This window comes from Mus pahari, chromosome 23 (assembly GCF_900095145.1).
Source record: "Mus pahari chromosome 23, PAHARI_EIJ_v1.1, whole genome shotgun sequence".
In the NCBI taxonomy this organism is placed as follows: Eukaryota; Metazoa; Chordata; class Mammalia; order Rodentia; family Muridae; genus Mus; species Mus pahari.
The window spans coordinates 17,834,751-17,847,112 of NC_034612.1; the positions used below are offsets into that span (position 1 = coordinate 17,834,751).

Consider the following 12,362-nt stretch of genomic DNA (forward strand, 5'->3'; position numbering starts at 1 on the left):
TGTGTGTGTGTGTGTGTGTGTGTGTGTGTGTGTGTAAAAGGTGGGTGAGAAGCAGCCAGCCTGACACAAGGATCCCAAGAACCTGTTCTGACAGGTTTTTGGTGGTCAATGGAAAATTTGGATCAGCGGTTCGCTCAATGGGCTGTCTGGCTTATGATGCCGTTCTTGGGTTTCTTCTTAGAAGATGGGAGAAAAGAATCGATAGTGATGGTCCCTCCAAGGCTTCTGCCTGCCTGCCAAGTAAGGATAATATGTTTGCCTTGGGGCTCACCTCTCTCCTGAGGTACAGGGGTCACTACCCTTCCTAAGGCTGACAGACTTCTGTCCGTCTTTTGTGGCAGAAGTGTTGAGGTTCTAATTGGCTCCCGGCTAGAGGTCATGAGCTATAGTTTCTCTATAGACTTTTTAGAGCTGGAGGGTGGTCAAAGACTGGACTAGGCTGAGTCAGGCTCAGACATGGAGTGTGACATAAAGTCCCCAAGGCTCCTACACCACCAGGAATGATGGGACTTAACTGCTGACCTCTCCTGACTCAAGAAGGTTCATTAGCCACCTGGGACTTGACCGTATTAGGTTCCAGTGATGCCCAAGAGCCTGCCTGGCTTTCACCACAAAGACCTCTCTAGCTGGCTAGTTTCTTCATCCCTATCTGCCCCTTGGATGGTGTTTTGTCGTGACAAGGAGCTTACTTATTACTCGTCTCGGTGAGGTGGCCCACTTTGCTGGTGTGACAAGGTTCACCTGATACTTCATTCTTGGCACGGTGAAGCAGAGGTACAAACTCAGATTTGGGGCTTAGCTGGAGTCAAGGAGGAGGAGAGAGGGAGGAGAAGGAGGACAGGGAGGATAAGAAGGGTGGGGGAGGAGGAACAGGGAGGAGGAAGAAGTCGAGGAAAGAGAAAGGGATGAAGGAGGAGAAGGAGGGAGGAGAAGAAGGGAGGAGGGAGAAGGGAGGAGGGAGAAAGAGAGAGAGAAGGGAAGAGGAGAGAGAGGGAGAGGGAGGAGGGAGGACACTTTGGACCTAAAGATGGATAAAGAGTGTTTGAATGAACAGTCAGAGCTGCCAACTGAAATGCAGAGGCAGGATCCAGGGAGAACTTTCTGGCATAACACTGTTAGCCTGCCCAAACCACGGAACATTTCCTATTCACAGGTGTGTTCTAAAGTTTCTCAGGCCAAGAGAGACATTGTAGTCCACACAAAGAACTTACAGCTCAGGCCAACTCGGTGGCCTGTGCTGTTTTCCCTCAGCGTGACTGCAGAATCAAACCTGGGCATCGGAAAGCATTTTTTTTTTTTTCCAGAGGAGCCCAGGAGGGTTTTGCTAACCGCAGCTCTCCTGTGAACAGCTGAAGCCTTATTCAGGCTCCAGCCCAGCTCTGGCACTCTTGAGACAGGGTACGCATTGAAGTGGGCTTCAGCCCAGCTTGTTCCCAGACCTTAAGCTGTATGGAATGTCTGAAGTGGCTAGGGTAGGTTATGGCTTCTCTGGAGCCATAAAGTTCCTGGTCATGACAAGACACATGCTCCAAGGGGCAGACTGAGCTGAAGAGTACCAGGGAGCTGGAGAAACTAGTTGGCTAGAGGTCGTGGCAGGGAAAGCCAGGCTCTTGGGCAGCGCTGGCACCGACAGCCAAGTCCCAGCTGCCTAATGAGCCCTCTAGAGCCTGGAGAGAAGGACAGACAGGTCCCATCATTCCTGTAATAAGACTCACGATTAAGCCTCTGGGAGAATCTCTTCACTCTCAAGACAGTCCGTGTGCTCTGCTCCTTCAGGCCAGGCCTGTTTTGGCAGCTGGGTCAGGGCAATCCTTAAAGGGGAAAATAATAGATTGTGGCATGAATCTGGCCCCTGGCTGCACACCTAAATTCCCACTCTGACACGGGGATGTGCTCTGGGGACTCCAACTGCATAACGAACCAGCAGCATCGGCTCAACAGAACTGTGGGTAATTGGGCCAGAGTGGGTGCTGCCAAGGTACCCAATGTACCAGCGGTGTACAAGAGCCAGCATCTTCTTTGTCAAGAAGAGGCCTATGGGAGGTCCTATGGAGGCCAAGCTCCTCCATATGGTGACTCAGGGAGCCATGTGTCAGTACCCACATAGAAGCTCTGCAAACTCCAGTGTTCTCATAGGAAGTGACACCTGTCACCAGTGTCCACAGCTGTCACCCAGAACTAGGTGAGAAGCCCTATCTGTACAGAAACCAGGAAATTTAAAGGGGACCACGTGTAGGGGGAGAGGGAGCTTGGGGGAGGAGGATCCGAGGACATGGAAAAGCCCTTCCCGTCTTTATTGGGGGAATCAGGAAAGGAGAGAGGAGGGATGAATAACAATAAGGATGTATGGATGATTGACAAAACCACAGAGGACATTATTTTATGTTTACTTAAAAGACATATTTAATAGATTAGTGTCAATGTGTATCATACATAATTTAAATTGTTATGCCATTTGGGGTATGCCACTTGCTCTTGCGAGGGGCCAGAGTTCAGTCCCCAGCACCCATACTGAGCAGCTCACGATTGCCTGTAACTCTATTTCCTGGGGGATCTAAAGCCTCTTTAGGTACCTGCAACTGTGTACATGTTCCCAGGAGGTATTTTTGACCTGTGAGCCATCTCTTCAGCTCCAATGTGTTGTCTTAAACCACCTGCACTAGAAATAGTATGTTTTGTCTTGTTCGGAGCCAGGGTCCTGCTCTTTGTAGCTCTGACTGTCCTGGAATTCACTATGTAGACCGGGCTGGTCTTGAACTCACAGTGATCCTTCTGCCTCTGCTTCCTGAGTGCTGAGATGAATGGCTTGTGCCACCATGCCTGGTGGAAAAATTGAAAAACAAAACCCACCAACATAGGACCTCTTTCTTTCCAAGGAGCATCTTTCTCCATAGAGTGGGTAGAATTGTGTCTTCCTAAAGAGTCATTGAAGCCCCGACCCTTAGTGTCCGTAGGTTTTTTTTTTTTTTTTTTTTTTTTGGAGATGTAATACAAGCAAAATGTAGTCAGATTAGAGTAGAACAACAGCTCTGTATTCTTTTGAGAAGATGAAAAAAATCAAGACACAGTAGAAGGCCAGGCATAGCTAGGAGCTATCATAGACCTCAGGAGGCATCTGGAGATGCCTTCACTTCAACCTTCAAGACTCTGACACTGTGGTGGTTTGAATATGCTTGGCCCAGGGAGTGTCCCTATTAGAAGGTGTGGCTTTGTTGGAGGAGATATGGCCTTGCTGCAGGAAGTGCGTCACTATGGGGAATGGATTTTGAGACCCTCCTTCTAGCTGCCTGAGGACAGTCTGCATCTGGCTTCCTTTGGATGAAGATGTAGAACTCTCAGCTCTTCCTGCACCATGCCTGTCTGGATGCTGCCATGCTTCCCATCATGATAATGGATTGAACCTCTAAACCTGTAAGCCATCCCCAATGAAATGTTGTCCTTTATAAGAGTTGTCTTGGTCACGGTGTGGTGTCTGTTCATAGCAATGGAAACCCTAAGAAAGGCACAACAAATTTCTGTTGTTCTAGGTCATATGGATAGAGGCAATTTGGTATAACAGCCCTGCAGGTGTATACCCGCCCCCCACACCCCCACCCAGGAATGCCTCCAACACACACTGAAGTATAAGCCTTTCACTTTCCTGCCTACATCATTTTGCTAGGGTCTTACATCTTCTCCACAGACATGCGTCAAAGGGACCCAACAAGTTCTTCTCATGGGATTCCACTGAGCCAAGTCAGTCACGTATCTGGATCTCTGGCTGGTGACCTTGTTACCCAGAATACTCCTTTGAGCAGCTGAGTGGCTGCTGGTCTGGAAGCTATGCCTCTCTGGGGACAGCATCCCTGGTCCACACACTCCTCTTACTAAATGTTTTGCTGCTGCGAAGGCAGAAGCAAGGTGGAGAGGAGCTAATGAGGGCTCTCTGGGAGGTGTCAAGCAGGTGGTGAATTCACAGTTCTGAGCTTTCCCAGAGGGACACACATACACACACACCACACACACACACACACACACACACACACACACACACACACACATTTATTGGTTCACACTTTCAGGGTGCCCTAGCACAGCTTCATTTGTAAAGTGGGTGTGAAATGAAGAAATGAGGGTGTAGAAAAAGCTTTGGGGGGCTGAGACTTTCCCCGAAACCCCAGGGGACTGCCTGAGCCTGAGTCTCAAACACAAGCCAGTCCTGGTAGCAGTTTCTAGAAACTTTGGACCAGAGGCTAACAACATGGGTTGAACTACAAACTTCATAACAGGATAGTTCAATACCAGTGCTGGAATGTGACCATGTTTTAAATAAAAATGTGTCTACAAGTACTCAGGTAATCTGAGGGCACACTGGACTAAATAAAACCAAGTCCTATAAGCAGATGTCTTTATAGGAACCTTTGGTCACCTGAGAGAGACCTAAAGAGAAGATAGATGCAGATAGAAGGTGATTTGGGGGGAGGAGTATACCGGGGATCAAACCCAGGGCCTGGTACATACCACTGAGCTATACTCCAGCCTCAAGGCACTGTTGTAAGAGCAAGGGACATCAAAGACCACCAGCAAACTGCCAGGGAAGACCCTCCTGCTTCAAAACTCTTAGAAGGAGTGGACCCCATCAACACTTTTATCCCAGAAGGTCCTGTCCTCCAGAGATGAGAGGCAGCGAGGTGTTCAAGGTTCCTGGTTTGCAAAATCCTCATGGCTGGACACCTAGAAGTGACTTGGGAGGGAAAGAACCTCTGGATGTGATGCTGAGGAGATGGTAATGGCGGCCTCAGGGATGTTCTTCCCAATGTGTAGGAAGCTCTTTGCTCTCTGGCCATTGTGGGTGGTCTAATGAGCATACAGGTCAGATTTGAGCAAGAGGGCATGACTTTCTGTACCTGGTAATGATTTTTTTGTTTGTTTGTTTGTTTTTGTCCATCCAGACTTTGGTGGTAGTTGCTCAAATTCTAGACTTTGTGTGTCCCAAGATACATACTCTGAAACAGAGTTTTGTTCTTTGTGGCTGTTTGTTTGTGTAGATATTCTTGTTTGTATCGGTGTTCACTCTTTTTTTTTTTTTTTNGGATGGTTATAAGCCACCATGTGGTTGCTGGGATTTGAACTCCGGACCTTCGGAAGAGCAGTCGGGTGCTCTTACCCACTGAGCCATCTCACCAGCCCCGGTGTTCACTCTTGAACAGAGTTCTGTTCTTTGTGGGTAGGTATTTGTATGGGGGTACCTGCTTGTATAGGTGCATGTGTGTATATGAGCATGTACGCATGTGTGCATACATGTGGAGAGGTCAGAGTTCAACTGTAGTTGTCCTTACCCACATGCTGTTCACATTGATAATAATAATAAATAGCAATAATAATTGTGTTATGTGTATATTTTGCCTGGATGTATGTGCAGCATGTCCATGCCTGGTAAGGGCAGATGCCAGAAGAATGTGTTGGATCCCTTCTGGAGCAAGAATCACAGGAGGTTGTGAGTCACCTTTTGGGTGCTGGAAACCCAAACTTGGATCCTTGGCAAGAACAGCAAGCCCTCTTAACCACTGAGCCATCTCTCCAGCCCCAACTTCATAATTTTTCAAAAGTTTATTTATTATTTTTGTGTGTGTGTGTGTGTGTATGTGTGTGTGTACAAATGTGACATGGGATGTGTATGGATATGGAGGTTAGAAGATAACTTCAAGGAGTCTGCTTTCTCCTTCCATCTTCATGTGGGTTCCAGGATTGAACTCAGGCCATCAAGCTGGCACAGCAAGCTCCTTTAGCGGTTGAGCCATCTTTGGAGCCCATGTCCTATGGTTTGAAACTGAACCCCTCACTGTGACTTGGTTCTCACAGAATAGGTCAGGCTGACCTGCCCATTAGTCCCCAGAGATATTTGTTTCCACTTCCCCAGCACAAGGATCTTGTGCCAAGCTCTTTGATGTGAGTGCTGAGGACCAAGTTCAGACCCTCATTCTTGGGCAGCAAATCCTTCACCACTGAGCCAACTCCCCAGCCCCTTATGCTCTTCTCTTTAGGCACTCTGTGCTTGCCTAGGGGATTCAGAAAAGAATGGTGCTCACTGCAGAAACATATCCTTTACTAACTCTTAAAAACACACAGCTCCTTATCCCCCCCCCCCCCCCATCTGTGGTGGAGGTGGCTTCAAGAATCAGTTTTCTTCAAGGAAGGTGGGAGCAGGTGGAATTAAGACTGTTCCAAGTACACGCTGAGGTTCAGGGGTCCCATACTTGCTGATCATCTATCCATACTTGACTATGATCTTTCTCATGGTGTATTCAGTTGTAAGGAACAGTAGAGCCTGGGTGTTTTTAGGTAAAAGGAGCAGGGTTTTAAATAGTTATTTTTTTCCTTCTGCTATTTGTTTTATTTATTTTTGTGTGTGTGAAACATGTCTATGCCCAAATTATTTTATCTTTATTAATGTCACCAAACGTAAGATCTGAGAGAGTGACATGTGTCCCTCCCCAGCTCCATCTTACTGACGGAGGAGTGGATCCAAAAATGGCTGAATGACTAGCATTCATCAGTGTGTGTGTGTGTGTGTGTGTGTGTGTGTGTGTGTGTGTGTGTGTGTGTGCATGCGTGTGCATGGGCATCTCAGGGCTCTGCCATCTTTTCTCTATGAAGAACCATGTTGGGGACACAGTGAATGAAGTTCAAAACTCAAGGGTAGTATATATGTGCGCGTTCATGCACTAGGGACACTGGACATCGGTCTAAGTTGCTCTCCATGTTAATTTTTGAAACAGGGTCTCTTGGTGAACCTGGGGCTCACAGGTGCAGCTAGGCTGGGTGGCCAGCGAACACCAGGGTTCCTCCTGTCTCTGCCTCGCCAGCACTGTATTTACAGACATCCACGGCTGCGTTTAGCGATTTGTGTGTTCTGAATCTGTACCACCTCTTCCCCCAAGGTCAAGTTTTGAATACAGCTGTGTGTAAATACTTAGGAAACCCAAGGAGAGGACAGAGTGTCCTCATTGCTCCAGCACAGGGGGAGGCTGGGCCAAGTGCTTGCCTTTGAGGCTCCCATCTACCATCTGTCAGCAGGCTTTTAGGAGAGATTTACACATATGATTTATCTTCAAATCCTTTCAGGTCCTGAAGGAGAGACACTCAGCACACAGTGCACTCTGTCATCCTGTGTCAGCATTCCCTCGATGCCGGGAGCGGCATTACAGGATGTCAGGGTGTAATTGGATTGCACCCGGCTCTTTAATCTACATTTTCATTTACCCAAAGCCATAGCATTGGGAAAGCCATTTGCAATGGATGCCAGGGGGCCCTGGGAGGAGGGATGGGAAAGAGGGAGGGGGGGTCAGCGTGTAGAAAGACAAAGGCCAGCCATGAAGCCGCAGAGTGCATGTTTTATATTTACAGTCAGTTAAGTTTATAAATATAGATTACATTCTTACAATCTACAATACATTCTACACGCGGAGGGGTTTGAGAACGGGCATCGGCTGCAGTAGTCAAGGAAACATCACATGGGTAAGAAGGGGGAAAGAAATCAGAAAGTGGGCAATGGAAAGCAAAGGACTGCGGGGATGGGGGTGGGTGGGGTGGGTGGGGGGTGAAGTTACCCACCCAAACCATGGAGAGTCTATGGGGAGCTGGGAGTTGGGTGGCTTGCTGGCTGTCAGAACAAAAGGATTAGCACCACAGTCAGAGGGGGGGGCTGAGGGGAAGGAGAGGAGGTGGGACTCGTGGTCCTCTAGGGAGGTTCTCTTATATGATCCGGGTAAGAATGATAAGAGGAGGGAGAGGGGAAGGAGATGAGGAAAGAGACAAGGCAATAAAGACAGAAAGTAACGGGAAAGAAACGAGAAGGAGTTGACAGGGTTAGAATTACCCAGAGACTAGTCTCCGCCACCCTTAGAGGTCACGGCTACTCCTCAACCCATCATCACTACTTCACAGTGAGACCAGGATTGGGGTGGGGGATCTCCCCCCCCCCCATCACGCCTCCCCTACCATCTCCATAGGCTCAGCATCTTGAAGGGGTCGTAGAGACGTTTTGACGTTAAGCAATAATGCTAATCCTTTTGGGGGATGACTTGGGGGTCCAAGTGCTTGTAAGGATAGGGACACCTGCACACGCACTCACAGACACACACACACAGCCTCCACAGACGCACAGCTACCCACGACGTGCATACCCACGTCCAGCCGCACGCATATCCTTACACACATGCATACACCTACCCATACCCGCTCACCTCTCATGCTGTCCAAGCATGCGCAAACCCACGTCCCTGACACTTGCCTCTTATAGTTCAGAAGAGCCAACCTGTACTGAACAGACAGCTCTGTCTTGAAATACCCTGATGACAAATTCTTGGACAGGAGACCCAGCATGAGGGGACAGCAGAGCCCATCACAAAACAGGCCCTCTGTGGTTTGTAGGAAAGCAAGGACAGGGTGGGGAATTCACCCCGAGTCCCGTTTACACGCTGGAGACCACTCTCTTTACAGGGGTATGTGTTCTTGGGGCCTCCTCTATAGAATGCCACCTGAAGTTGACATGAAGCTCAGGGGAACTTGAGGCAGGGAACAAATTCTGGGAAATACTCTTCCTTCCTCACTTGCAAATAACCAGTGGCTGAAGGGTGTCAGTAGAGTGTAGTGGTCAAGTTCAAATCTTGTGAACTTGCATTAAGGAGTCGTGGGGTTTGTACCCAGTGTCTTACAACTGGGTGTCTCTCAACTGCTCCAGTGATGTATGTTTGTGTGGTATGTATGCATGTATGTATGTATGTATGTGTTTATGTTTATATATGTAAGTATGTGTGTATGTATGTGTATATCTATGTATGTGTGTGCATATATGTGTGTGTATGTGTGTATGTATGTATGTGTGTGTGTATGTATATATGTATGTATGTGTTTCTTGGCATGTAGTTACAAAGATAGTTGTGGGCTTGTTTACTCATTTCCTTTCTGCCATGCTGACCTCTTCCTTGGACTGTCAATAATCCCTGGCCAACTTGGACCCCCATCTTTGGGAACCAGCTTAATACCCTGCCTCCCATTGCCAGCTTCAGTGCTACACTCTGCCTATGAGCATACTTCGAGTCAGCCCTGCTGATCCACTCAAATGCCATGCCTCTTGCCCTTGACCCACACATGCTCGACCTGAGCCTTGGCTTTTTTTTTTTCCTCTCTTTTTTCATGGTCTGAAATAGTGATTATCGGAGCAACATGGATCTGACAAGAAACCAAATTGCGAGAGTTCTTCCCTGCGAACCCTTAAAAGGGCATCTTCGTTCCAGGTTTGACAACATCTTGCCATGCACAGTAAACCTCCTAAGTTGAACCAAAGCATCATTCACTGGCAAGTGCATGGATACCATGACTCTGGGCCTCCCCAGCAAAGAGGGGATCATCTCCCAGGGTTCTGTGGACAGTGCTGCCCTTGTGGTGTCCTCTTGTCTCATTTCTCCCCTGGGTACGTGTCTACTCCCCATACCCAAGTGGGTTAAAGGCTAAAAGGTAAGAACAACATTGGTGTCCCCATTATACGTGCTCGTGTAGCCTCTCCATGCAACTGTGAGGTTCTGTGCACTCGCCCCGGTCTAGGCCCTGGCAGACCCACTTAATGTCATCCTCATTACTCAACACCATGGTGTTCCCAGAAGGACACCCATCATCTGAGGAGATGGCTGAGAACGTGGAAAATGTCACTCTTTTCCTTTTGGAGGTAGGGGAGGTAGGGGGTTCGCTTTTCTGTTCTTGGTCGTCTGTGAGCATGGCTCCTGTGGACCTGAACATCTGTCCATTGATGCTGTTCTGAGAGTTTGAGCTGAGAAGGAGTTTGCTTTCCTCAAAGTCCAGACCCCTGTCAATGGCAGTGATCTGCTCCTCTTGGGAGGAGGCGAAGTTCAGATGGTTCCCCAACAGCTCTGTCCGGTTGCTCAGCCCAACCCAGTCGTGAGAGTGACTCAGACCTTCTTGCTCCTCAAAGGGGACCTGCTTGTGCCTGTACTTCAGGGCAAAGGTCACACAGTTAATTAAGAACACCAATATAGCCAGGCAGAAGACACCTAGCAGAGCATACATGCCAATTTCGAGGTCACTCAGCCCCTTGGCTGCCTGATCAAGGTCATGTTCCTCAGTGCCTACATTGCTCCTGGGGAGGTCCATTTGGTCTGGGAAGCTGGTGAGGTCCGTGGCCATGGTCTGCGAGAGGATGATGTCATCTAACAGGTTTTCCTGGCCTTCCTTCTTCTGGAAAGTTGGCCTCTTGGTGGTACTGCCCCATCCCTCCATGAGCCCCATGGATGAGCTGCTGTAGAATGGCCCCTCGGGGCTCCCCCATTCCTGAAAAGGCTTCTTGGACCTCCTGTCATTGATATTCTCCACATGAAGCCCCGCCCCAAGGTGTCCGCTCTCACTGCTGTTGGGGTTCGCATCATTCTGTCCAAATTTAACCTTGATGCTGGCCGTTCCCACAGCCAGCACGCTCTTCCGCTTAGACTTCTGGCAAGATTCGCTGATGAGCATCTCGACCTTGACCAGGGCCCCCTGTCCTTCGTTTTCTGCAGCAATGATAGGCCACTTGAATTTGGGGTCCTGGAGGATGGAGACAACCTTCTCGTCCAAGGATGTAGCCAACAGGGAGAAGTCCTTCTCATCATAAATGTCCAAGGGGGTGACAGAGCCGTCGCTGAACTGCACCCAGCAGCTAATGGCTGCTTCCTGTGGAGCAAGAGAAGTTGGTCAACATGTGGAGCAAGGAAGTGAGCCAACATGTGTCTGGAGGTTCAGCAGTCTCTCTCTCTCTCTCTCTCTCTCTCTCTCTCTCTCTCTGTATGTGTGTCTGTGTATCTGTGTGTGTGTGTGTGTGTGTGTGTGTGTGTGTGTGTGTGTGTATGTGTGTGAAATTTTCTTGCGGCTTCAAGGAAAAGCCAGTTAGGCAATGTAGAGAAAGCCATGAGACGCTCTACCATAGAACACAGAGGGGTGTGAATTGCTATAAACAACCAAAGGGTGGGCAGCGGTGACAAATCGGGCCAGATTAAGCCTTCCAAAATAAGACTGGAACTTGAGGTTGGGGCTATTGCTCAGTTCATAGAGAACTTGCCTAGAATACGTGAAGCCCTGACTTCCATCCCTGGCACCATATTAACCCAGGTGGGCACACATCTCTAATCTCAGCACTCAGGAAATGGAGGCAGAAGACTGGGAGTACCAGGTCATCCTTGACTATGTAATGAGTTTTGGGGATATCCTGGTCTCAAGAAAAAAATGAAGATTGACTTCCTTATCTGATAGAAGACAGGTAGGCTCAGAGACTGCCCAGGATCTACACCGGTACAGTTATAAATGGCTTGTGAAACAGTATGGCCGGCGAGGGGGCTCCTTCATGATTGTCATGGGTATACATTTAATGTGGTCGTCATGCCATCTGACACCATTGTAGCATCTAGTCACATTGTCACACATATGGAGGGCATTGATCTGGATGGGTAGAGAGATGACCCTCGGGACCACAGAAGGCCATGGTTCACTGGTCCTACCTTCTCTAGGATATAACTGGCTTGTGTTCACCTGGAGCTAAAACAATGCTTAAAGTAGGTGTGGAATCAGCTAGAGATAGTAGGGAACTTTGCCTCTATTTCAACCAATGAGAAGAAACCTGGGGACACAAAGGCAGCCTGCAGCTGGGGTCTCTGTGTGTCTCCATCTCTTGTCTTCTACACTTGGTGCTTAGATGTTTCCATTCATTCACAGCTTGAGCTGTATGTAGTAAAGCCTTTGATCTTGGATATGCTGGTGGATGGGCACTTCCTCTGCCTTCTTCCTCCAGTTCCCTGGAAAGCCTACTCTTCCCCAAGCCAAGTCTCCATCTCCCACGAAGTGCATATTCAAGCCCAGCCTGGGGACAGCCCTCAAGAGACCCAATCACTACCTGCCCGCTTCAGCTAGTTAGAAAGGAGACTGCCATGATATCCCTTAAGCTGAGCATCACTGAGTGGGGTCATACCCTTCCCCTCCCTCTCTCCTTTATATCTGAAAGAAGAAAGATAGACTGAGAGATTAGCACGAAAGATAAATGGGGTGAACTTAAGTAAAACGGGAGACTAAGGCCCCTCTTTGGGACCACCATGATAACGCCACAGATAAGGAAAGACATGAGTGTGGTAGTTACACACAGTAAGATTTTTTAAAAAATGGTAAGATTTCAGGGTGTGGGAACCAGATGACCTGGGTCTCCCAGCCAGGATCTGAGTCTCTCACCTTCTACCTACTTCCTTACTACTATTCTTTCTTTCTTTCTTTCTTTCTTTCTTTCTTTCTTTCTTTCTTTCTTTCTTTCTTTCTTTCTTTCTTTCTTTCTTTCCTTCCTTCCTTCC

General features: G+C 48.4%; 1 protein-coding gene across 3 annotated transcripts in view; it reads right to left on the bottom strand.

Annotated features, from left to right (window-relative positions):
• Window positions 1-8,831: 8,831 nt before the first annotated feature.
• The window catches only part of Tmem132d (transmembrane protein 132D), a 634,730-nt gene continuing 631,199 nt past the window's right edge, over window positions 8,832-12,362 (bottom strand). For all 3 annotated transcript variants that reach the window (XM_021222597.2, XM_029533772.1, XM_029533771.1), the window contains one exon: window positions 8,832-10,704. In XM_021222597.2, coding sequence (XP_021078256.1) covers window positions 9,523-10,704 — 1,182 coding nt within the window. In that variant the 3' untranslated portion in view covers window positions 8,832-9,522. The remainder of the gene's footprint in view (window positions 10,705-12,362) is intronic.